Source organism: Anomaloglossus baeobatrachus, unplaced genomic scaffold (assembly GCF_048569485.1).
Source record: "Anomaloglossus baeobatrachus isolate aAnoBae1 unplaced genomic scaffold, aAnoBae1.hap1 Scaffold_2770, whole genome shotgun sequence".
In the NCBI taxonomy this organism is placed as follows: Eukaryota; Metazoa; Chordata; class Amphibia; order Anura; family Aromobatidae; genus Anomaloglossus; species Anomaloglossus baeobatrachus.
In genome coordinates this window covers 106,517-133,148 of record NW_027442258.1, presented here as the reverse complement: position 1 = coordinate 133,148, position 26,632 = coordinate 106,517, and the positions used below count along the sequence as shown (strand labels likewise).

Here is a 26,632-nt window from a genome sequence, read left to right as displayed (position 1 = left end):
ACAGGCGTCATCACATGACCCTGTGCTACCATGGCAAGCACCGAAAGTCACGTGATCATGGCACGTGACTTCCGGTGAGGGCGGGGTAAGTGACTGTCATGGTGGTACGCATATCATATCGTTGCCTGATTTTGGCAGCGATATGTAAGGGGTTAATCGCAGCGGGTGGAAGCGATTCCACCCGCGGCTAGCAGGCACACATGTCAGCTGTTGAAAACAGCTGATGTGTGCGGATCGCCGCCGCCTGCCCACGGCAGGGGGTGGGGATTAACGGCACACGATCCATGATGTACCCAGTACGTCATGGGTCGGTAAGGGGTTAATATATATCATGAACACAACAATTTTTTTTTTCAAATAAGACAATTTGAGTAATATAAAAATGTTTGTGTAAAACCATTCATGGCTGTTCTGCTAATAATCCTGTTTCTTGCCTCTATTGTTTGTCTGTTATTAGGATTATCATCAGATGCAAACCTATTAACCCCTAACACCGAGAGTAGCTGTGATCTTACAACCAGAACAAAGTCCACAAGTGGGAATGATGATAGCACATCCCTTGATCTTGAATGGGAAGATGAAGAAGGTAAGTGATGGCCCGAAACCAAGGACCGTTACTTCAACACTACATATGGTACTAATATTATATGCAGATGTCTCACTGACAATTTGACAACCCTTTATTTCACAAAATGGTAATACTATTATTGCTTGTTAAGGGTTGTCTATTTCTCCACTTCAGTTAATGCATGTCTATCTAATGACTAAATTCAAGATCTCATTGGAATTTAGGTTGACAAGGACCCACACATAGTATAAGGATTGAGAATTCACTCTGAACATGTTGGTACAATAAAAGTTGATCTACGTTGGATGCTGTTCCACCTTTTTTCCTGTGCTAGTATAATTGGAGGATTTTTTTTTCTGTTTTATTACTGTTTGTATTTTGTTCACTAAGGAGGGCCTGGATGTCTTTCTCAAAAAATATATTACAGGTTATGTGCACTAGATTCTGTGATGGGGCTGTTGATCCAGGGAACTAGTCTGATTACCCTATGTGTAGTTTGGAATCAATTTTTCCACTAATATGGGGCAATTAGCATCTCCGTTCACGGGGTTTTTGTCGTCGTCTGGATCACTATGTAAGGATATAGCTTGAACTCTATGATCTTCTATCTACCCTCAACCTTAAAACCTATGACAGTATACTATATGAGTATACTGGAGCATTATATATCCAGCAAGTCGATGATCCTTCTCTGGATGAAGGTGATAACTCATACTTCTTATAATCTATGGACCTGTCCACATGTTCAGACGAGTCGTTTGCATCAAAACACGGATGCTTGTTCAATTTTTATTCTAGTCACAGATCATATTAGCCAATTTAGTAAGTCTATGGGTCCATAAAAAAAAAATCAGACCACTCCAATGCCATCCAAGTGCTGTCCATTTTCCACTGACTGACTGCATACAAGAAAAATATATCTTTGTACCGTGTTAGCCAGTAGAGATACATCAATTTTTACATCAATTAAGAAATGTGCTCTTCAGAGCATCCGGGGTCATCACAGCCCGGACCAGACCCCAATCAGAGGATAATAAAACTTTCACACTGCTTATCTATGAACCACAACAATGGTAAGGGGGCAAACTGTTGTGGCCATAAATATAGTGATGGTTCTGCTTCACATAACTTGTTTTTTTTGTTTTCACTGCACTATTCTATGTCCTGTTGTGTATAAATATGTGGCTCTTCAGATTTTGTTATATTGAGCCTGATGAAGAGACCTGAGTAGTCTCGAAAGCTTGCAATTATTACCATCTTTTCAGTTAGCCGTTAAAAGGTATCAACCACTGAGGACTCAGTTCTTTTAAACACTTTGATTTTTCTTGTATGCAAAAAAAAAAAAAAAAACTGACTCCACAATGACACTTTAGTTGGAGGAATCTCTTGACTATAATATGATCGAAAAACTGTTCCCCCTTCCTCTAACCCCTTAAGGACTGGTCGATTTTTATTTTTTATTTTTTTTTGTGGGGTTTTTGTCCTCTTATTCTAAGAGCCAAAACTTTTTATTTTTCCATCAAAATAGCCATGATTGCTTGTTTGTGAGACGAGTGATACTACTGAATTAATCCATCCATTTTATGATCTGATGTACTGATATGTATATGAAAAATTCAGTGTGGCAAAAAAGGCCCAAAAAAACACTGCAATTTTTTTTTTTTGTACAGCGTTGATTGTACAAATGACATAGCTATATCATTCTCCTGCTCTGTGTGATTACACAGATACCAAACATGTATAATTTTTTTGTTTTAAGTGGTGAAAAAAATCTAAAATTTTGAAGGACATTTTTTTTTAATTCTCTTCTTTCTCCGCTATATGAGAGGAGATTTTTACATTTTCGGGGTGTAGCACTGTGTGAGGGCTTGTTTTTTTTGCACCCTGTGCCATTGTTTGTATTGATATAATTTTGGGTTCTGTACGATGTTATAATTTTCTGTTTAAATCTGCAAATCTGACAATTTGAGTGTCATTTTCTTTTTACACCATGTAATGATCGGATTAATTTATTTTACATTTTGATAGATTGGACTTACATGAATGCAGCAATAACTATGTTTTATGTTTTTGTATTTATTTTTTTAATGGGGGGAAAATGCGGCTGATTTGAATCTGTATTGCTGTATATAGCAGAAATAAAGGCCTCTTATGAACGCCAGCCACGGGCTGGCTGTCTCACATCCCTGTACTCCTGTGAAAAAGGGGTCTTCAGAAGACCCTTTGTTATAACACGTTGGCGATTTCGTCACTGGACCACTGATAAAGGGATAGAACGGCGTGCCCCCCTGCCAGCACTCATTGAATGCTGCCACCACAGATTGACAGCGGCATTTAACAGCAGCTTTGCTCCACATGCGGATACTATAGGCAGATGATAGTAGAATATCACAGCCATGATCTGCCAGGAAGGATGCGGGAACCGAAATAGTCTGTCATAAGACATTATTTTGTTAATTATCACCTATATAATAAATAGGGAAACCTAGCTGAAGTTGTCCATGATTGCTACAGCACTCCCACAGAGAATATGAAGCATTACACAGCTGTCTGTAGGACGGGATAGGTGCTCCAAACTGAGAGAGGGCATCTGTGTAGCCAATATCCAATATGGCCAAGGCATGAGAAGGGAAACTCCTCTCTTAACTCTAAATAGCCTAATACTATTTTTTGTAAGCTGGCTGACCCCTTTAAGTAAAAATGTAAGTTCAATGTTTATATCTAATCTCTTTGCAAATAAGTTTACAATTTTACAATTCTTTTTACCTAGGAATGAATAGGATGGTTCCAATGAGAGAACGCTCAAAAACAGAGGAGGACATCCTCCGAGCAGCTTTAAAATCCAGCGGCAAGAAACCCGGAAGCCACACAGCCTCTGCCTCCGATGACTCAAATGGACTTGAGTGGGAGAATGATTTTGTGAGCGCGGAGATGGACGACAATGGTAACTCAGAATACGCAGGGTTTGTTAACCCCGTGTCTGAACTTTCTGCCAGCCAGCAGGACAGGTAGAAAAGGCTGTGCACCAAGGAATGTTGTGATGATCACATAAAAGAAAGCTTTCTCCTCTTCCTAGTGTTCTATGAATGTACAGATTTTCGAGAGCCTTTTTTTATTAAATAAAGTGCAATTCTCCTTTGTTTTCTGCAGACTTTTCTTAGTGATAGGCCAGAATCACACTTGCTAGTGCCTCGCGTGTAACTCGCGAGAGTCTCTCATGGTAGAACCCGGCATGGCCGCACACTCTCCTGACAGGAGCGGGTCGGTTGCATGTATCTCTATGCAGCTCAGACGCTCCTGTATGCATAGTGTGCGGCCATGCCGGGTTCTACCATGAGAGACTCGCGCGAGATACACGCGAGGCACTAGCAAGTGTGATTCTGGCCATAGACAATAGGAAGGTGAGTAGTTGGGTGTTCCACACTTCACTTGTAAATGATGTGCACTATTTGAGAACTTAACACATTGCCAGTTGTTTTGCACTTTGTCTCCTGTAGCCATTGACTTATTGGATTATCGAAAGCTTTTAACCTGGGGTCGGTTCACATCTGGCCATAACTGCCAAAGATTGTTAAAAATGGTGGCTAAAAGAATACGGAAAACTGTTATTTCATCCTGTAAAGAAATGGACCCTAAACTGTTAACTGTTATGAATGGGCTCGGTCTCTGCCGTTGTTTTAGTATTTCGATTTCCCATCACTGGACAGAAATCTAGATCTAGCGCAGAGATGAATGAAGGCTTCTATTGGTTTAGTGGTGGTGCTCTATAAATGTACACGTGGTTGCTTTTGTGATGAGCTAAATGTGGAGCTGAGTAACGGTCGCATTTTATGAAGTGATCGGAGCTTCATGAGTTCATGTGGCTTGCCTTATCTCGTGTACATTCCACTGTGGGACACTTGAGGTCTTGGCAATGTCCGGATGTAAGTCCTCTATAATCACAGGTGAGCACAACCAGTATTTCTTGGCTCTAGCAGGACACTTAATACCACATGATGTGATTTCTCAACAGATATTTTTTTATCTTCAAAGACTACAGCTTCACAACGTCCTAAAGGTTATATACACCTCCCAATCTAAAAAGGAAGCAATTTTACAATAGGTTCTAGTTAAACATTTTCCCATCATTTTTTTCCTTGTTCACAGACTATGCTCTTTGATAACAGACAAAAAAAAATTCTTTGTAGTGTATTCTTGCGGTCTTAAAGGGGTTGTTCCATAAATAAAACACATATTAATCAAAAGATCTTAGAATAATAATTAGTTACAGGAGTAGATGTGATAAAAAAAAATTCCTATGCTGAGATCATTTTATAATTATATATACTGTGTAATGGCCATGTCTGACCATGCAGGAACATGCTCTGGTCTACATCTCCCAGGCCAGGGAGGAAACAAGAGTAGACAAACAGAACAGCATGGGATCACAGCTGATTCTTTCTGTGAGGTAAAATATTTCCTTGCCTCTATTTAAACAGTGTTTCTGAACAAAATTCCTTATGGGCAATGGCTTCCAGTTTACACCCTGACTACAGTTTAAGGGGTTGTCCCACAGACAAAGTACATTTGAATCAATAAATCCTGGAATAAAAATAAGTTTCACAATTGGATGTGGAACTTATTTCTGTGAGGTAAAACATTCAGCTGTTTTAAATCAGGCAGGTATATGTTTTACCTTTCAGAAATAATCAGTTGCAAGCCCATATTGTGCTGTCTGTATGCTCTCTTGCATCCCCACCGGGCGGCACGGTGGCTCAGTGGTTAGCACTGCAGTCTTGCAGCGCTGGGGTCCTGGGTTCAAATCCCACCAAGGACACTATCTGCAAGGAGTTTGTATGTTCTCCCCGTGTTTGCGTGGGTTTCCTCCGGGTACTCCGGTTTCCTCCCACACTCCAAAGACATACAGATAGGGACTCTAGATTGTGAGCCCCAATGGGGACAGTGTTGCCAATGTATGTAAAGTGCTATGGAATTAATAGCGCTATATAAATGAATAAAATTATTATTATTATTATTATTATCCCCCTGGATAATAACACTGGCATGTGCCAACCATGTTCCAAAATAGTCAGACACTGCCATTATAGGGTACATAACAGGGACATATATTTAAAGGTTATTTCGGTCCAGGAACATTTTTTTTTTTTACACATCCATTTGTGGAATTTATTATTCCAAGATCAATTGATTAAAATGTACTTTGTATGTGGGAAAACTTCTTTATACATCTTCCATTTGTCCCCCACTTGAATTTATGTATAAATTGGTAGAGCAGCTGGATGTAGATGACAGATGGATACGAGTATGACTGCAAGGTAAAGCTACCAGTTTTTGTTGTTTGTTTTACAGCTCCAATGTGTCTCCATTGAAACAAAGTGAAATCTTTTTAAATAACACCTGTTGTAAAATTGATCTTGATTGGTTTCTATATCCACTGAAAGAGTGAAAACAGAAATGGTTGTAAAACTGGACATTTCCTTTTAAAGGGAATCTGTCGGCAAGTTTATTCTTTCCATTCTGAGGGCAGCATAAATTAGTGACCTACATTGATCCCAGCAATGTATCACCTACTGTGTTGCTTGGGATGTTTTGATAAAATCACTGTTTTTTCTGCTGCAGATCTAGTTCTCTGAATACTGATCTCTATATAACCCTGCCCACACCACTGATTGGCAGTTTTCTTCTAATCAGTGGTGGGGGAGGAGTTTAAGGCTGCAGCAGATAAAACAGTGATAGGGTTTGTATACACTGAGGTTTTTGGGGGCAGAAACTCTCCAAAAAAATGCAAAACTCCTCAAAAACTAGGACGTTCTGCTCAGTTTCCACTCTGACAGCTCTGCAAAAACACGCTGCGCGAATACCCGTATTGTCAAAACTACAGCAAAGAAGATCTGTAAGTGACACACACCTGGAATCATGGACTCTGTCTCTATTGTGACACACAAAATTATCCATAGTTTGTATGAAGAGATGGATGTTCCAGGTAGGCCTATATATAATTATATATATATATATATATATATATATATATATATATATATATATATATATATATATATATATATATATATATATACATACATACATACATACATACATACATTTATTTTTTTTTAAAGATTATAAGCATAGGTTTTTAATTTTGAGTAGTCTTTAAAGGGTAGCCTTAAGAAAACCTAACTTTCCAGTTAATCCACTTTTAGTTTGTATGTTTTCATCCTAATCAGACACTTAGAAATTTCATGTATGAAAGGGATTGTTCACCCCTGCAGTCGCCTGCGGTCAATAGTTCCATCCTTGTCTTTCAATAGAACAATAAAAGACGCAGGGGAGATTTTAGTTGGCTCGTAACCGCAAACTGCAAGGCTTGCCGAAAGTTAGTTTAAAGGCTTTGTCCACCCTTGGGCAATGTGCCCATGGGGACAGTGTCCTGCGGATATATTGGCAGGACATTGCGCAGGAGCTCCCAGGAAACCGCACCACAACTTTTGTTTGTTTCCATGCTGCGGAATGTCCTGCAGATATCGTGCGGGCATTCTGCATTGAGGATACAGTACCATGGCTTCGGGACTGCATCCTCAATGCAGAACAAGTGCTGCAGTGATCGGGTGTCTTGCTTACCTCCATCATGCATTACCTTGCTTTCCGGCGGCCGTGTCACTCTCATCGTCTGCTGCACTGTGCAGGAGAATGTGGGCGGGCCTGAACTAGCTCCGGCTGTCACATGACCGGAGCTCGTGCAGGCCCCGCCCACCTCTTCCTTCCTGTACCTGGATCCACTGCGCTGCTGAACACCGGACGGAGAAAGTGACTCGGGTGTCTGCTATCAAGGCAGGTAAGTATATGGGACCCTGCAGAGAAATCTGCAGGAATAATTGACATGCTGCTGATTTTTCAGCAGGGAAATCCATATTATTTCCGCAGCGGAAAAATCCGCAGCGTGGGCACAGCATTTCCCAAATGCCATAGAAATGGCTGGGGAGTAGCTGTGCTGCAGATTTTTGAAAAATCCGCGGCAAATTCCGCACATTTTCCGCAGCGTGGGCACATAGCCTTAATATGACATTCTTTTTATATAAAAACTATACATTTCTGATAATAGGCCACCTAAACAGTAATATCTGTTATGACCTGCAACAACAAAAGACCACAGTAAAATGTGTGTTCTTTAGGCCATGTTCAGTATTTGGTTAGTAATTTACATCACGTATTTTTAAGCCAAAACCAGGAGTGGCACAGAAGAAAAGTATAATAGAAACACGGAACTACTCCTGGTTTTGTCTTACAAATACTGATGTAAAATACTGACCAAATACTCAATGTGTGAACGTTGCTTTACTCTTACTTACTATTCAGGAAAGTTTGACAACTACAATAACATTCATTATTGAATGAAAATGAGTAACACGTTCAGTGATGGCATGTTATATTATTCCTGGTCTTCCTGAAGACTCTGAACCATTTATAAGTGAGAATTATGCATTTTCTATAATAAGTAAAATAATTCTCACTGATGATCTGAAACATTAATACACTATTCAATTAATACACGACTATATGATCCTTATTATAAAATGAAAAGATAAAAGTAACCAAAATATTCTGGAGAAGAACTGGGCTCTGTTATACTTGCATTATGGTTTCACTTTGCAGAAGTATCTATTTCCATACATCTATCTATCTTCTATAATTGCCCTATTCTGTCTGTCTAAGAAATGACGTCATACGCTGCACACTCACACAGCTCCAACATGTGAACATGGGTTTAGCTTCAAAACAGTGGCTTTGTAGTCAGAAAAAATTGAAAAGATGTTGGCTTTTTAACAAAGTCATTTAAATTAGAGAAAATTATGTGAAATATATTTTTTGATATATATTCAACAACCACATTTTAAAGATGAGAGATAGAAATAAATTCCAGAATTTACTTGAATGGCTAAGGTAACCTCTTTGTAAAAAAAAGAAAAAAAATGTATTATGGGGGCTGATGGAAAAAGTGAAGTGTCTTATAGAACTACTTTTGTGAAGCTTGTATATTATGCTGTAATTGAACAGAAAATGTTGGGTTGGCTTTAAATGTATTTACTACAAATTCATGCAGCCTTTCTGCATCATGACTAAATGCACAAATGTAATATAGGCATGCTGATCAATAAAAATTTTTTAATCACGTTTAAGTGTTTTTCCTTTTTTTTCCCCAGACACTTTTCTATGCATTTCATTACAGCTGGCCAAGCAGCAGCCAGTATAGCCGGCCTTCCAGCAGCCGGCAAAGCAGTAGACTCAGCCAGCCCCTTAGCAGCCAGCACAAGAGGCCGCACAGCAACCGGCAGAGCCGGCCTCCCAGCAGACTGCCACACAGCCGGCCACACAGCTGCCAGCACAGCAGCCAGCAGAGCCGGCCACTCAAAAGCCGACACTGCTGGCCACGCAGCAGCTGGCACAGCAGGCCACACAGCAACCAGCAGAGCTAGCCACGCAGCTGCCTTCACAACTGGTTGCTCAGCAGCTGGCATAGCCGATCGCGCAGCTGCCAGCAGAGCCGGCCTCGCAACCTGTCCTGGAGCTGCGGGCTCTGCTCTGGGGTTTCAAAGAAATGAAGGCCGGAGTAGTCGCCTGCGCTAATGAGAGCTTGAGCTGAGATCTCCTGCCCATGCGCCAACTGTGGTTGCCATTATTTGAAATACCGCCGCTTGCTGCACAGATGCCCGCAGCACAGCATTACTTCTACCTCTGCCGGCACAGCCTACCACCCAGCTGCCTATGTATCTGCCAAGTAGCAGCCAGCCGCACAGCTGCCAGTAGAGCCGGCAATGCAGCAGCCAGTGCCAGTAGAGGCAGCCTCGTATCTTCCAGTACATCCAGCCACGTAGCAGCCAGCAGAGCAAGCGGCACAGCTGCACGTACAGCCGGCCACATAGCAGCCAGAACAGCTGGTATAGCTGGCCTGTCAGCAGCCAGCACAGCCGGCCACTCAACAGCCGGCAAAGCCGGCCATGTAGCAGCCAACAGAGCAGTCTGCTCAGCTGCCGGCACAGCCGGCCTTTCAGCAGCCGGCACAGCAGGCCACACAGTATCCAGCAGCGCCGGCCCCGCAGCAGCCAGAAGAGACTTCCGTTCAGCGCAGGCCGTGCAGCAGCCAGTAAAGCCGACCACCAAGCTACCAGTACAGCCAGTCTCGCAGAAGCCGGGAGAGCCGGCCCCTCAACAGCCAACACAGCTGGCTGCTCAGCAGCTTTCACAACTGGTCGCGCAGGTGCCAGCTCAGCAGGTCTTGCAGCAGCCAAAAAGCCGGCAGGGCCAGCCGCCTAGCAACCAGCAATGCCGGCCACGCAGAGCCGGCTGACTACTGTGAGTACAACCAGCCACACAGCAGTCAGCAGAGCCAGCTGTGCAGCTGCCAACAGAGCCGGCCGCGCAGCTGCCAGTACAGCTAGCCTCGCAGCAGCCGGGAAAACTGGCCACCCAGCTGCCGGCAGAGTTGGCCAACCAGCTACCAGTACAGCTGGCCTCGCAGAAGCCGGGAGAGCCGACCACTCAACAGCCGACACAGCTGGCCGCTCAACAGCTGGCGCAGCAGCTAGCAAAGCCGGCCATGCAACAGCCAGTACAGCTGGCATCGAAGCAGCTGGCAGAGTCGGCAGCTCAGCAACCAACACAGCCGGCCACACAGCAGGCACTGCTGGCCTCGCAGAAGCCGGAAGAGCCATCCGCGTACCAGCCAGGAGAGTGGCCACGCAGCAGTCAGCAGAACCATCCACACAACAGCCAGCAGAGCCTGCCATGCAGAAGTTGGTTCATCCGGCCGCGCAGCAGCCAGCAGAGCCATCCACACAGCAGCCAGTACAGCCGGCATCGAAGCAGCTGGCAGAGCCGGCGGCTCAGCAGCCAACACAGCCGGCCACTCAACAGCCAGAAAAGCCGGCCACACAGCAGTCGGCAGAGCCGTCCGCGTACCAGCTAGCAGAGCCGGCCACGCAGCAGCTGGTACATCCGGCCGCACAGCAGCCAGCAAAGCCATACACGCAGCAGCCAGCAGACCCGGCCGCGCAGCTGCCAGTACAGCCGGCCACGCAGCTGCCAACAGAGCTGGCTTCGCAGTTGCCAGTACAGCCAGCCTTGCAGCAGCCGGAACAGCCAGCCCCTCAGCAGATGACACAACTGGCCGCTCAGCAGCCAGCATAGCCGGCCACGCAGCAGCCAGCAGAGCCAGATATGCAGCAGCCAGCAGAGGCAGCCAGCACAGCCGGCCACACAGTTGCCAGTAGAGCCTGTCCTGCAGCAGCCAACAGTGCTGGCTGCGCAGCTGCCAGCAGAGCCATCCATGCAGCTGCCAGTACAGCAGCCGGCACAGCCGGAGGCTCAGTAGCTGGCACAGCAGGCCGCGCAGCAGCTAGCAGAGCTGGACACGCAGCTGCCAGTACAACCGGCCACACAGCAGCCAGCCACCCAGCAGCCAGCACAGCTGGCCACGCAGAAGACAACAGAGCCGGCCACACAACAGGCAATGCCGGCTTTGCTGCAGCAGGCAGAGCCGTCCACGTACCAGCCAGCAGAGCTGGCCACGCAAAAGCTGGTTCGTCCGGCCGCAGCCAGAAGTGTCGGTTGTGCAGCTGCCAGCAGAGCCTTCCATGCAGCTGCCAGTACAGCCGGCCACGCAGCAGCCAGCAGAGCCGGCCTCACAGTTGCCAGTACAGCCGACCTTGCAGCAGCCGGCACAGTCAGCGGCTCAGCAGCTGGCACAACCGGCCACGCAGCAGCCAGCAGAGCCGGCCGCGCAGCTGCCAACAGAGCTAGCTGCGCAGCTGCCAGCAGAGCCGTCCGCACAGCTGCCAGTACAACCGAACACACAGTAGCCAGCAGCTGCCTGTACAGCCGGCCACGTAGCAGCCAGTAGAGCTGACACCTCAACAGACGGTATAGCCGACCACGCAGTAGCCAACACAGCTGGCCACGCATCAGACAACAGAGCCGGCTGTGCATCTGCCAGTACATCCAGCCAAGTAGCAGCCGTCACAACTGACCGCTCAACAGTCAGAAGAGCCGGCCACACAGCTGCCAGCACACCCAGCTGCGCAGATGCCAGCAGAGCTACCAAGGAGCAGCCATCACATCTGGCCGCCCAGCTGCCTGTAGAGCCAGCTGCGCAGCTGCCAGTACAGCTGGCCTCGCAGCAGCCAACATAGTCGGCCACGTAGCAGCCAGCAGAGCCGGCCACGCAGCAGACAACAGAGCTGGTCACAACAGCCGGAAAAGCCTGCCACACAGCATGCACTGCTGGACACGCAGCAGCCAGCAGAGCCTTCCATGCAGCTGCCAGTACAGCCGGCCCCGCAGCAGCCAGCAGAGCCGGCCGCGCAACTGCCAACAGAGCTGGCCTTGCAGCAGCTAAGCAGCCGTCACACCTGGCCGCTCAGAAGCTGGCACATACGGCCACGCAGCAGCCAGCAGAGGCAGCAGCGCAGCTGCCAGTACAACCGGCCACACAGCAGCCAGCAGAGCCGACCTCGCAGCTGCCAGTACAGCCGGCCATGTTGCAGCCATCAGAGCCAGCCACGCAGCAGCTTGCAATTCCGGCCACGCAGAAGACAACAGAGGCTGGCAAACCTGGCCACACAGCAGGCACTGCCGGCCATGCAGCAGCTAGCAGAGCCGTCCACACAGTTGTAAGCACAGCGGCCACACAGCATCCAGCAGAGCCTGTCACACAGCAGCGGGTACATCCAGCCGCGCAGCAGCTAGCACAGTCGGCCACCGAGCAGTCAGCACAGCCGGCCAAGCAGCAGCCAGCAATGCCAGCCACGCAGCAAACAACACAGCTGGCCACGCATCAGACAACAAAGCCAGCGACTCAACAGCCGGCACCGCCGGCCACACAGCAGGCATTGCCAACCATGCAGCAGCAAGCAGAGCCAGCAATGCAGCAGCCAGCACAGCCGGCCACGCAGCAGCCAGCAGAGCCAGCTATGCAGCAGCCAGTAGAGCCACCTCGCAGCAGTCGGCACAGCCGGCCGCGCATCTGCCAGTACATCTGGCCACGTAGCAACCAGCAGAGCAGGCCGCACAGCTGCAAGTACAGCCGGCCACGCAGCTGCCAGCAGAGCCGGCCTTAGAACAGCTGACCTGTCAGCAGCCGGCCACGCAGCAGCCAGCCATGCAGCAGCCAGCAGAGCCGGCCATGCAGCAGCCAGCAAAGCCTGCCACGCAGCAGCTGGTACATCCGGCCGTGCAGCAGCCAGCAGTGCCGGCCACGCAGCTGCCAACAGAGCTGGCCTCGCAGTTGCTAGTACAGCCGACCTTTCAGCAGCTGACACAATCGGCTGCTCAGCAGCCGTCACACCTGGACGCTCAGAAGCTGGCACAGCCGGCCATGCAGGAGCTAGCAGAGCCAGCCACGGAGCAGCTAGCACAGCCGGATATGCAGCTGCCAGCAGAGCCGTCCGCGCAGCTGCCAGTACAACCGGCCACACAGCAGCCAGCAGAGCCGGCCGCGCAGCTGCCAGTACAGCCGGCCTTGCAGCTGACGGCACAGAAGCCAGCACAGCTGGCCACACAGCAGGCAATAGCGGCCATACAGCAGCCAGTACTGGCCACATAGCAGCCAGCAGAGCTGTCCGCGCAGCTGCCAGCACAGCCGGCCATGCAGCAGCTAGCAATGCCGGCCGCAAATGCCGGCACAGCAGGCCGCTCAGCTAGGAGCAGAAACAGCCGTACAACTGCCAGCACAGCCGACCTCGCAGCAGCCGGCACAACCAGCCACATAACAGGCACTGCCGGCCACGTAGCAGCCAGCAGAGAAGTCCGCGCAGCTGCCGACCTCGCAGCAGCTGGTATAGCTGGCAGCCCAAAAGCCGTCTCAGCAGCTGACAAAGGCAGCCACGCAGCAGCCGGCATGGCTGGCCACAAAGCTGGCCTCGCAGCAGCAAGCATAGCATTCCACACAGCAGCCAGCCATGAGATATGGCAACGCAGCAGCCAGCACAGCCGGCCACGCAGCAGCTGGCATAAGCAGCAGCTCAGCAGCCGACATAGGCGGCCCCTCAGCAGCCGGCATGGGCGGCCCCTCAGCAGCCGGCATGGGAGGCCGCTCAGCAGCCAGCATAGGTGGCCGCGCAGCGGCCTCTCAGCAGCCGGCATTGGCGGCCACTTAGCAGCCGGCATAGGCGGCAGCACGGCCAGCCATGTAGCAGCCAGCAAAGCCATCCACGCAGCAGCCAGCAGAGCAGGGCACGCAGGAGCCAGCAGACCCGGCCGCGCAGCTTCCGGCATTGGCGGCCACTCAGCAGCCAGCATTGGCGGCCCCTCAGCAGCCGGCATAGGCGGCAGCACAGCCAGCCATGTAGAAGCCAGCAAAGCCATCCATGCAGCAGCCAGCAGAGCAGGGCACGCAGGAGCCAGCAGACCCGACCACACAGCTGCCAGAAGAGCTTTCCGCGCAGCAGCCAGTAAAGCCGGCCACGCAGAAGCAAACAGAGCTGGCCACGCAGCTGCCAACAGAGCTGGCTTCGCAGTTGCCAGTACAGCCGGCCTTGCAGCAGCCGGCACAGCCAGCAGCTCAGCAGACGACACAACTGGCCGCTCAGCAGCCAGCATAGCCGGCCACGCAGCAGCCAGCAGAGCCAGCCGCGCAGCTGCCAGTATAGCCGGCCACATAGCAGCCATTAGAGCCAGCCATGCAGCAGCCAGCACAGCCGGCCACACAGTTGCCAGTAGAGCCTGCCATGCAACAGCAACAGTGCCGGCCGCGCAGCTGCCAGAAGAGCCATCCATGCAGCTGCCAGTACAGCCGGCCTTGCAGCAGCCGGCACAGCCGGAGGCTCAGCAGCTGGCACAACCAGGCGCTCAGCAGCAAAAACAGCAGGCGGCGCAGCAGCTAGCAGAGCCGGACACGCAGCTGCCAGTACAACCGGCCACACAGCAGCCAGCCACGCAGCAGACAACAGAGCCGGTCACTCAACAGCCAGAAAAGCCAGGCACACAGCAGGCAATGCCGGCTTGGCTGCAGCAGGCATAGCCGTCCACGTACCAGACAGCAGAGCCGGCCACATAGCAGCCATCAGAGCCAGCCATGCAGCAGCCAGCACAGCTGGCTACGCAACAGCCAGCACAGCCGGCCACACAGTTGCCAGTAGAGCCTGCCATGCAACAGCCAACAGTGCCGGCCGCGCAGCATAGGCGGCGGCTCAGCAGCCGGCATAGGAGGCCAAACAGCAGCCGGCAGAGGCGGCTAAACAGCAGCCGGCACAGGCGGCCGCTCAGCAGCCGGCATAGGCGGCCGCCCAGCAGCTGGCATAGGCGGACGCTCAGCAGCCGGCTTAGGGGCCAAACAGCAGCCGGCATAGGCGGCCAAACAGCAGCCGGCATAGGCGGCCAAACAGCAGCCGGCATAGGCGGCCAAACAGCAGCCGGCATAGGCGGCCAAACAGCAGCCGGCATAGGCGGCCAAATAGCAGCCGGAATAGGCGGCCAAACAGCAGCAGGCATAGGCGGCAAAATAGCAGCAGGCATAGGCGGCCCCCAGCAGCCGGCATAGGCGGCCACGCAGCAGCCGACATAGGCGGCCACGCAGCAGCCGGCATAGGCGGCCACCCAGCAGCCGGCATAGGCGGCCACGCAGCAGCCGACATAGGCGGCCACGCAGCAGCCGGCATAGGCGGCCACCCAGCAGCCGGCATAGGCGGCCGCACAGCAGCCGTCATAGGCGGCCACTCAGCAGCCGGCACAGGCGGCCAAACAGCAGCCGGCATAGGCGACTAAACAGCAGCCGACTTAAGCGGCCACGCAGCAGCCGCCCAGCGGCCGGCATAGGTGGCCGCGCAGCAGCCAGCATAGGCGGCCAAACAGCAGCCGACATAGGCGGCCACTCTGCAGCCGACTTAGGCGGCCAAACAGTAGCCGGCATAGGCGGCCACGCAGCAGCCGACATAGGCGGCCACGCAGCAGCCGGCACAGGCGGCCACCCAGAAGCCGGCATAGGCGGCCAAACAGCAGCCGGCATAGGCGGCCAAACAGCAGCCGACATAGGCGGCCGCGCAGCAGCCGGCATAGGCGGCCGCACAGCAGCCGGCATAGGCGGCCGCACAGCAGCCGACATAGGCGGCCGCTCAGCAGCCGACATAGGCGGCCAAACAGCAGCCGTCATAGGAGGCCACTCAGCAGCCGGCATAGGCGGCCAAACAGCAGCCGGCATAGGCGACTAAACAGCAGCCGACTTAAGCGGCCACGCAGCAGCCGCCCAGCGGCCGGCATAGGGGGCCGCGCAGCAGCCGGCATAGGCGGCCAAACAGCAGCCGGAATAGGCGGCCACCCAGCTGCCGGCATAGGCGGCCAAATAGCAGCCGGAATAGGCGGCCAAACAGCAGCAGGCATAGGCGGCAAAATAGCAGCAGGCATAGGCGGCCCCCAGCAGCCGGCATAGGCGGCCAAACAGTAGCCGGCATAGGCGGCCACGCAGCAGCCGACATAGGCGGCCACGCAGCAGCCGGCATAGGCGGCCAAACAGCAGCCGACATAGGCGGCCACGCAGCAGCCGGCATAGGCGGCCACCCAGCAGCCGGCATAGGCGGCCGCACAGCAGCCGTCATAGGCGGCCACTCAGCAGCCGGCACAGGCGGCCAAACAGCAGCCGGCATAGGCGACTAAACAGCAGCCGACTTAAGCGGCCACGCAGCAGCCGCCCAGCGGCCGGCATAGGTGGCCGCGCAGCAGCCAGCATAGGCGGCCAAACAGCAGCCGACATAGGCGGCCACTCTGCAGCCGACTTAGGCGGCCAAACAGTAGCCGGCATAGGCGGCCACGCAGCAGCCGACATAGGCGGCCACGCAGCAGCCGGCATAGGCGGCCACCCAGAAGCTGGCATAGGCGGCCAAACAGCAGCCGGCATAGGCGGCCAAACAGCAGCCGACATAGGCGGCCACGCAGCAGCCGGCATAGGCGGCCACCCAGCAGCCGGCATAGGCGGCCGCACAGCAGCCGACATAGGCGGCCGCTCAGCAGCCGACATAGGCGGCCAAACAGCAGCCGTCATAGGCGGCCACTCAGCAGCCAGCATAGGCGGCCAAACAGCAGCCGGCATAGGCGACTAAACAGCAGCCAACTTAAGCGGCCACGCAGCAGCCGCCCAGCGGCCGGCATAGGTGGCCGCGCAGCAGCCGGCATAGGCGGCCAAACAGCAGCCGACATAGGCGGCCACTCTGCAGCCGACTTAGGCGGCCACGCAGCGACCGCCCAGCAGCCGGCATAGGCGGCCACCCAGCAGCCATCATAGGCGGCCACTCAGCAGCCGGCATAGGCGGCCAAACAGCAGCCGGCATAGGCGACCAAACAGCAGCCGACTTAGGCGGCCACGCAGCGACAGCCCAGCATCTGGCATAGGCAGCCGCGAAGCAGCCGGCATAGGCAGCCACCCAGCAGCCGTCATAGGCGGCCACTCAGCAGCCGGCATAGGCGGCCAAACAGCAGCCGGCATAGGCGGCCAAACAGCAGCCGGCATAGGCGGCCAAACAGCAGCCGGCATAGGCGAACAAACAGCAGCCGACATAGGCGGCCACGCAGCAGCCGGCATAGGCGGCCACCCAGCAGCCGACATAGGCGGCCGCTCAGCAGCCGGCATAGGCAGGCCAAACAGCAGCCGGCATAGACGGTTACTCAGCAGCCGACAAAGGCGGCCAAACAACAGCCGGCATAGGCGACTAAACAGCAGCCGACTTAGGCGGCCACGCACAGCCGCCCAGTGGCCGGCATAGGCGGCCGCGCAGCAGCCGGCATAGGCGGCCAAACAGCAGCCGGCATAGGCGGCCAAACAGCAGCCGGCATAAGCGAACAAACAGCAGCCTCCATAGGCGGCCAAACAGCAGCAGACATAGGCGGCCAAACAGCAGCCGGCATAGGCTGCCACCCAGCTTCCGGCATAGGCGGCCACCCAGAAGCCGGCATAGGCGGCCGCCCAGCAGCCGGCATAGGCGGCCACCCAGCTGCCGGCATTGGCGGCCACCCAGCAGCCGGCATTGGCGGCAGCTCAGCAACCGGCATAGGCGGCCAAACAGCAGCCGGCATAAACGCCAAACAGCAGCCGATATAGGCGGCCACGCAGCAGCCGGCATAGGCGGCCACCCAGCAGCCGACATAGGCAGGCCAAACAGCAGCCGGCATAGACGGTTACTCAGCAGCCGACAAAGGCGGCCAAACAGCCGGCATAGGCGACTAAACAGCAGCCGACTTAGGCGGCCACGCACAGCCGCCCAGCGGCCGGCATAGGCGGCCGCGCAGCAGCCGGCATAGGCGGCCAAACAGCAGCCGGCATAAGCGAACAAACAGCAGCCTCCATAGGCGGCCACTCAGCAGCCGACATAGGCGGCCAAACAGCAGCCGGAAGAGGCTGCCACCCAGCTTCCAGCATAGGCGGCCACCCAGAAGCCGGCATAGGCGGCCGCCCAGCAGCCGGCATAGGCGGCCAAAGAGCAGCCAGCATAGGCGGCCGCTCAGCAGCCGGCATAGGCGGCCAAACAGCAGCCGGCATAGGCGGCCACCCAGCTGCCGGCATTGGCGGCCACCCAGCTGCCGGCATTGGCGGCCACCCAGCAGCCGGCATTGGCGGCAGCTCAGCAGCCGACATAGGCGGCCAAACAGCAGCAGACATAGGCGGCCACTCAGCAGCCGGCATAGGCAGCCGCCTATGCCTTTCTCTCCATAGGCACTTCCTCCATCTACCCATTCACCTTTCATGCCTCCTTGATTCTGGGTATGTTTTTAACCTCATACTGTCTACTGCGCTTATGTACTGTGTACTGTTTATCTGTATACCATTGCTAGCGTTTTCTATACATGCTATATTTAGTTTAAATCTTAGGCGCCTGACCATTAAGATAGCAGTTGCACTGTTTAATCTGCTGCCTCCTCCTGGTTCTGCCCGTCCGGTAATAAGTGCTCTGCTTATATCTCTATCACTAATACAGTATGTCCTGCATTGTCTACTATGTTACCCATCTCTGATGGCTCTGAACGTATTGGGTTCATTTTATGATTTCATTGCCCGCCGGCACTACCATTTGATCGATTTATGTACCAGCGCGTGCTTGTTGTTACTGTACGTTTTGCTTGCTATCTTTCCCATGGTGCTTATTGTTGTTGTATCCCTCTCTCCATCCAGCAAGTTGTTCTTTGAAAGCAAAACGCCCTACCAGTGGTTCACCCATTTGACGTCTAATCCGTCTATACCCGTCATTCCTTTATACACGTATGTGTGTATATATACTCCTTGTAAATATGTAAATATGTATATTTTGTTCACTCATTGGTGTGTATATAATCTTTATTATTTTTTTACAGGCAAGTCCTTGACAAAGGCCTTGTGAAGGCCGAAACGTTGGCTTGACTTTGTCTTTGCTTTTTCGGTAGTGGCATTCTCTTTCTGCTTGCATAATTATAATAAAAATCACTTTTTGCATTACCCTGTTGCAATTGATTGTGTGCTTGGGATTAGTTTAACTACTGTAACGTTTTTCCCTTTAAGCACCTCCCCCATACCCGCAGTTGAGCCCAGCTCTACTCTGAACTTAGCTTACTATTTTTTATGCTGGTGCTCCTGCACAGCACCCTTAATGTCTCTCCCAACACTTTCGTACAGTAACGATCAAGCGGCGACTGTCCTGGCTGGGATATCCGCGACTAATCGTTTTCTCACTGTACCCACGGAGGAGCTCCGCACCAGGGATTATCTCAAAGAGTTGAAGCGACACACGTCGCTTGAACTCCACGCAGTGACCCTCGCGGAGTATCACCGGGCTCAACGCATCCCCAGAGGACTTAGAGTCCCTCTAAGGCCAACTCTCTTTGCTGATAATCCCTCGTACTGCGATCAATTCGAGGGTATCCTCAATAAGTGTTCTCTCGATATTATCATATTGACACTTGATTACCTGCAGAAAGAGATTGCCACTGTTGATGCTAGCATAAAGACCATCGAGGAACAACTGTCCCAGACTCTCCCTGCTGCTGACTTCTCCTCCTTGAAAACTAAGAACCAAGAGTCCATTACGGAATTCCAACAGACCCTTCAAACCCGAAAACGTTCAAAATTAATTCGTGATCAAGACGACTACTTGAGAAATCGAGTCTACAAATGGCGCACCTCCTCATTTCCATCAGAACGAAGGCCCTCCCATCGAGGGAACTACACAAGCACCTACAGCTCGGACAGCGACCAGAGTTATTCCGGTCCCAATTCTTCTTCTTTTTTAGGTACCGGTCCCCAGACAAGAGGCAAACCAGGAGGGGCAAGAAACAGGGCTCCCCCGCACAGGATCAACACACGGTCCCAGGTAGGGAGAATATCGTGTATAACATCTCCTCGCTCACTCTTACACCCACAGAAACCCGGGTCCTACAGAAAGGCCTTAGCTTCTGTCCCACGCCCCCACTCAACACCTTCACCCTGCAGCAAGAATTAAATAGATTCTTTAGGAATCTCCGGCTAAAGGCCCATTTTGCCACCCCTCAGAATCCTCCAGGCTCTAACCCTGTAGTCCCCACATTGGACTCTTGTCCGGCAACCTCTCTGTCATTACGTGAATTAGGCCTCTCCAATCCAAGCACCTTTCAACCACCTAGGCGCTACCATCCAGTAGAGACATACGTATCACTAGTCACACGTGACATTGATAAGATTAAAATCAATATAGGACATGGACAGCTACACCTCCGTCATAATATGACAAATGAGGAATCTAAGGCCCTCCTCGCACTTAAAAACAATCCCCATCTGGTTATAAAACCTGCCGATAAAGGTGGTGCCATCGTTGTCCTCGATAAATCTTACTACGTGTCTGAAATTAGGAGCCAACTCAGTGACTCCACAACCTATACCCCTATTCCACGGGACCCCACTGCGACCATCCGCTCTACCATTAAAAATTTGGTCGACTTCTACACCAGCAACGCCACAATAGATAGCAAACTCTCTAGTTTTCTCATCAACAACCATCCCATCACACCCGTATTTTACACCCTCCCCAAAATACATAAAAATATCACCTCCCCCCCCGGCCGACCAATCGACGCTTCCACCGATTCCATTTTGTCCCCACTTGCCCGTACCCTGGAAAAGATACTCACACCCCTCATCCCAAAAACCCCCTCTTACCTCAAGGACACCACTCACTTTCTGGAAACCATATCCAGTATCAACCAAATCACCAACAATGATCTCCTGGTCACCATGGATGTGACCAGCTTGTACACTAGCATTGACCATCAAGGAGGTCTCCGGGCAGTTGAGTGGTTTCTCAATACCCACACCGACTTTGACCATCTGAAAAAACAATTTTGCCTGGACACCCTTAGGGTGGTCTTGGAAAATAACTTCTTCCTGTTCGAAGACACGTTCTACATGCAGCGGAAAGGGACCGCAATGGGTTCGAACGTAGCACCTCCATATGCAAACATATATATGGCCAAATTTGAGGAAGATTTCATTTACCCACATCCCTTCTTTCCCATCAATATCCCCCTTTGGAAACGCTATATAGATGACATATTCTTCATCTGGACCGGTAGTGAAGAATCACTCACTAGCTTCTTCAATGACATCAATACCATCTCTCCCAACATCTCTTTTACCCTCCACTACGATCACGACTCCATCAACTTCCTCGACACCCTGGTCATCCGGGACCCCAACAGTAAACTAGCTACCGACATATACTCAAAACCCACAGACAAAAACAGTCTTCTTCTCTACAGTAGCTGTCACCCGAAACATACCAAGAAATCTCTGCCTATCTCCCAGCATTGTAGAGTTGAAAGGATCGTTTCCAATCCCACAACGCGCACACTCAGACATCAAGAAATGAGCAGGAAATTTCAAGCCAGGGACTATCCGCACCATATTGCAACTAATATTTCCCCCAGACGCAATCCAGAACCCAACAAAAAACAACGCATACCGTTCGTGAATACATATCACCCGTTCTCCCCTTCGTTTAGCCAGGTTATTAAAAAACATTGGCCAATTCTCGGCAGTGCATACCCGGACGTTGAGGAATTTCAATCTCCACCTTTGATTTGTCACAAACGCCCTCGCAATATCAAAGACACTTTGGTCCGAGCAGACATTGGTTCATCCCTAAACCGGGACAGACAGAGTTTTTTGGCCACGCCACGTAAGGGCACATTCCCGTGTCTCCATTGTGTACAGTGCTCTAATGTCACCAGAGGAGAGTTCGTTACACACCCCAGAACTGGCAAACAATATCCCATCCGAGGTTTCTACACATGTGACACGAACTTTGTTGTTTACCTAATCAAATGCCCCTGCGGTCTCGGATATGTTGGGGAAACGACCCAACATATCCGAGACCGTAGTAGTAAACATAAATCGACTATACGGTGCGGCCAGACTGTACTCCCCATTCCGGCTCACTTTGCGGCCAGAGGTCACTCAGTCTCCCAATTAAGGTTTCAAATATTAGAACATATCCCACTACCCAGAAGTGGTGGCAATAGGGTACAAATCCTCCGGGACCGTGAGGCATACTGGATACATACTTTACAAACCCTTCGAACCATGGGGCATGAATAGAGAATATGAAACGAATTATTAATCTTGCCTGTGTACCTATGTAGACCATTGCCATGTATTGTGTTTTATGCATTTATTTGTTGCCTATATAACCATTTTTCCTAACCTATCTCATTTTTCTTTTAGAGATACTGATCACCTGCTCCACTGATCGGATCCCACCCATGCACTTTCTCCACGACTGGCACCTCCTCTTCACCAGGTAGCATCCTTACCCCATCACTATTCCCTCCCTTTCCAACAATTTCCCCCCCCCCCCACCCACGTCACACACTGGGGCACACGTGCTCTCCCAACACACAACATTGACATACATATACTACATATCTTCTTTACACCCAAGTAAACCATTACATTCATTTCCATTCCATCCTCCACCCTGCCTTGATTATCTCCCTCCTCTCCTCATGTATACACTTCTACCATAGGACTTTTTGCCTATACCAGCTATATACCAGCAGTACATATCAGCCATATACCAGCTATATACAAGCAGCTATATATCAGCAGTATATAGCTGTATACTAGCCCCATCGTCCCACCCATTTTCCTAGCCCCTCTCTACAGTCACATACAATCCTCCCCTTTACATCATAAATACTGACTCCTCATCTGCACACCACACATACATTTTACACACAGTCACTCAAAATATGTTTCCCCACCGCACATATCCCGGTTCCATGAATGTAATGCGCTGGTACACACCGGCGTCAATAACTACATACAGGGACTCGTACCTCTCAATTACATCCGGCCCCCTATATGACGTTACGCTCTAACAAGCACCCATACCCCCGTTCACAGACTGATACTCCCCTTACCCCGCCCCCTCTGTGACGCGACGCACACACGCGCGCTTAGTCTTGTGACCCATGCTGACAGGGATCCCGTCCCTGGAGTCTGCCCCCTCTGTGACGTCCTGCGCGCATGCGCACTTAGGAATTTACAACGCCTTCTCACAGCACCTCTCCTGCTCCCCACTGACGTCGGACGCATGCGCAGTAGCAAGCCCACGTCATCACTGACGTCACGGGCGCCTGCGCACCTGCCCCCAATGAGTCACACCAGGAAGTACTGCCCGGGCTACAAATAGCCGCTATTTCACAGACCCCATTGCCACATGCCTGCTGCCTGCACCTCTGGGACCCTGTCCCCCTGCCCCTGTGCCCCTGTGCCCTGTAAGGTAATCACACTATCTATACTCCGCACCTCTACTTGCCTGGTCTCCACATGCATAGCAATTTGTACTAATGTATCCTGTCTCTCCATAGGCACTTCCTCCATCTACCCATTCACCTTTCATACCTCCTTGATTCTGGGTATGTTTTTAACCTCATACTGTCTACTGCGCTTATATACTGTGTACTGTTTATCTGTATACCATTGCTAGCGTTTTCTATACATGCTATATTTAGTTTAAATCTTAGGCGCCTGACCATTAAGATAGCAGTTGCACTGTTTAATCTGCTGCCTCCTCCTGGTTCTGCCCGTCCGGTAATAAGTGCTCTGCTTATATCTCTATCACTAATACAGTATGTCCTGCATTGTCTACTATGTTACCCATCTCTGATGGCTCTGAACGTATTGGGTTCATTTTATGATTTCATTGCCCGCCGGCACTACCATTTGATCGATTTATGTACCAGCGCGTGCTTGTTGTTACTGTACGTTTTGCTTGCTATTTTTCCCATGGTGCTTATTGTTGTTGTATCCCTCTCTCCATCCAGCAAGTTGATCTTTGAAAGCAAAACGCCCTACCAGTGGTTCACCCATTTGACGTCTGTGAGGTAAATCCGGAGATATGACGATAAATCATGATATTCAAGTATGTCAGGAAGCCCTCTCCTGGTGTCACCCCCCTTTCCTTCACACAACTGGTTTAGCAACAAACTCCATGGCCATGTCCTGTGATGTGGAGGTGGGGTGGTGTGGGAGCAGTGGACGCGGGATGACTCCCTGCCGTCGCCCTGTGGCAAGGGTTGTATCTCATTGGCGGGGCTGTGGAGGTAGCCGGACGGAGCGACTCCAGTGGGGAATGGTTCATGTCTCGCGGGCCATGTTTCCGATGAGTGTGGCGGCCATGGAGGTGGTGTCTCCGCATGTGGACGATGCCGGCGCCCCCTTTTTGTGGGAGCAGGACATTGGGAAATGCCCCAGGCGTGATGTCAGCCAATGGGGAACTGGCAGACAGGTCATGAGTCCCCTCGTTCTGTAGCTAAATTCATGGCTGTCACAATGAGAGCGTTGGCGTCCGCCTACGACGCTCCCAGGCAAAGTTATGGCCATATTCCATGTTGTGGATTTTGTCCATGACTCCAGCCAGGGGTGGAGCAGTGCTCCCTCTGAGGTCACGAAGGTAGGAGGGGACCTGGATTTGTCCGGGTTGATGGCCCTACTTCGGCCATTTTCCAGGGTTCTTCTGCTCGGGGGCCTGGTTGGGAAAGACCTGTGAGGGAGTTCCTGGAAACCTGGTCTACAGCGCCCCCCTGTGGCCAGACGCAACAAGGTAACTGCTGGAACTGTGTATGCCTGTTTGTAACCCATGCTTTGATTGTGACTGTACTCTGACATATGTATATTCTGTAGATTCCCTATTGTATATATTGTAGTTTCTAGTGTGCTTTAGGCTGATTAAATTATATAATTAATCTTGGGCTGTTCTGTTATCTCGATCTTGAATCCCACGTCTGTGTGTTCGGCTAATAGTTACCGTGAAGCGGTTGGTGGCAGCGAGTTGTGCCAAGGATTATTGTGGGGAGGCCAGTGAGATTCTGGGAGGTTTAGATATATTCCGCCCGCGGAGGTCGGGGGAATATATACCCTACTCTCACCGGGGACCCTTCAATAATCGGCATAAGTAGTATAGCGGCCTCCTTGCTTATTGTCGGGCAATTCCATAATTGGCCTGACTATAAGAGGGGCGCTAGAGAGCGCGTCACGTGCTCTGTCTGTCGGTCGGGAGGTATAAAGGAGGGGTGACCCCCCACTTGTTACACCCCGATTGTGACGTACTGGTAGCCAGCGCGGGGGATTTCTGAGTGACCCCCCCGGTGGTTTGTGACATATTGGTGGCATAGCGGTGGGATCGAGATAATAGTGTGTGTGAGTGTGAGACCCATACTCCCAGACACTAAAGACTGCCTGCAGCAGCTGTGGCTGCTGGGGTCTTCAGACTAGCTCAACACTAGAGTGTCAGAGTGCAGATACTGTAAGGTGTGTGGAGGCATCAGGTGTCAGTTCTGTGTCAGTGACCAAAAGTCTGCAAGAATGGCTGATGGCAGCAGGAGCAGAGCTATGCAACTGGCCAATGCTAAGGCAGGAGCCGAAGAGAGGGAGGACGGTGCTGTGGACAGCAATGAGGAGGTTGCCCACGAGTCCTCCAGGAGCTCGACGCCAGAAAACCGTTCTGCCGAGGACATTGCGCAACCTGGCACTGCTGGACAAGATGAGGAGCAGCTCACCCAAGGTTCCTCAACGAGCCAGATGCCAGCCCTCCGCTCTGAAAGGGACAGTGAATCGCCTAGCTCTGCAGCGTGCCGCAGATCACCACGTGCCATTCCACCGAGCCTGGGAGGCTCGGATAGCCTTCTTCAAATGGCTATGGCCCTTCTCCAGGCTGGAGACCAGAAGGGCTACAAGGAACTCCTGGCAGAGCGCAGGGCAGAGCGGCACGCAGAGCGTGAGGCTGCGGAGCGAGAGCGGCAGGCAGCGCGTGAAGAGCGAGAGCGACAGGCAGACCGTGACTACCAGCTGCAGCTAGCTCAGCTCCGGCCCTCATCAGCCACACGTGACCTTCGAGACACCAAACTTCCAAAGGTCCGTGTTGAGGACTTCCCAGTGCTGGAGAAGGATGGAGACTTGGACTCTTTCTTGACTGCTTTTGAACGGACTTGCTTGCAGCACCATCTGAACAAGGACCAGTGGGCCAAATACCTGACCCCCCGTTTAAGGGGTAAGGCCCTGGATGTCCTTGGGGACTTGCCTGCTGAGGCAGATCAGGGCTACGACACCATCAAGCGGGCCCTGATCCAACAGTACAACCTCACTCCAGAGTCCTACCGCAAGAAGTTCCGGAGCCTACAGAAGGGACCAAAGGACTCCTGGGCTGACCACCGGCGGGCACTTGCCCGAGCTGCCGACCACTGGACCCAAGGCCTGCAGCTTTCCACCGGACCGGAGATCCTGGACTTGTTCATCACGGAGCAACTCTTGTGGAACTGCCCTGAGGATCTCCGCCAGTTCATCCGAGACCAGAAGCCAAAGGGGTCCACGGCTACAGCTGCCCTTGCCGATGACTACACCAACAACCGGGCCCCTGAGGCCAGGAGAGCGGCCACCAGCAGCACCTGGAGAGGGGGTAAGATGAATTCTGCGACTGCCCCACCTGCCCCTAGACTGCAGGGGGTGTCCCCCTCAACTCCCCTCTCCAGGCCCGTGGCGGAACCAAGACGGTGCCACCAGTGCAACCTACCTGGACACTTCAA

At 52.0% G+C, this 26,632-nt stretch overlaps 1 protein-coding gene across 1 annotated transcript; it reads left to right on the top strand.

Annotated features, from left to right (window-relative positions):
• Positions 1–457: 457 nt before the first annotated feature.
• On the top strand, positions 458–3,793 carry LOC142265733 (AP-1 complex-associated regulatory protein-like; the record flags this gene model as incomplete). The annotated part of the gene is made up of 2 exons (XM_075332281.1): positions 458–586; positions 3,339–3,793. Coding segments are annotated over 2 exons (371 nt in total), but the record flags the coding sequence as incomplete, so codon positions are not given.
• Positions 3,794–26,632: the final 22,839 nt, after the last annotated feature.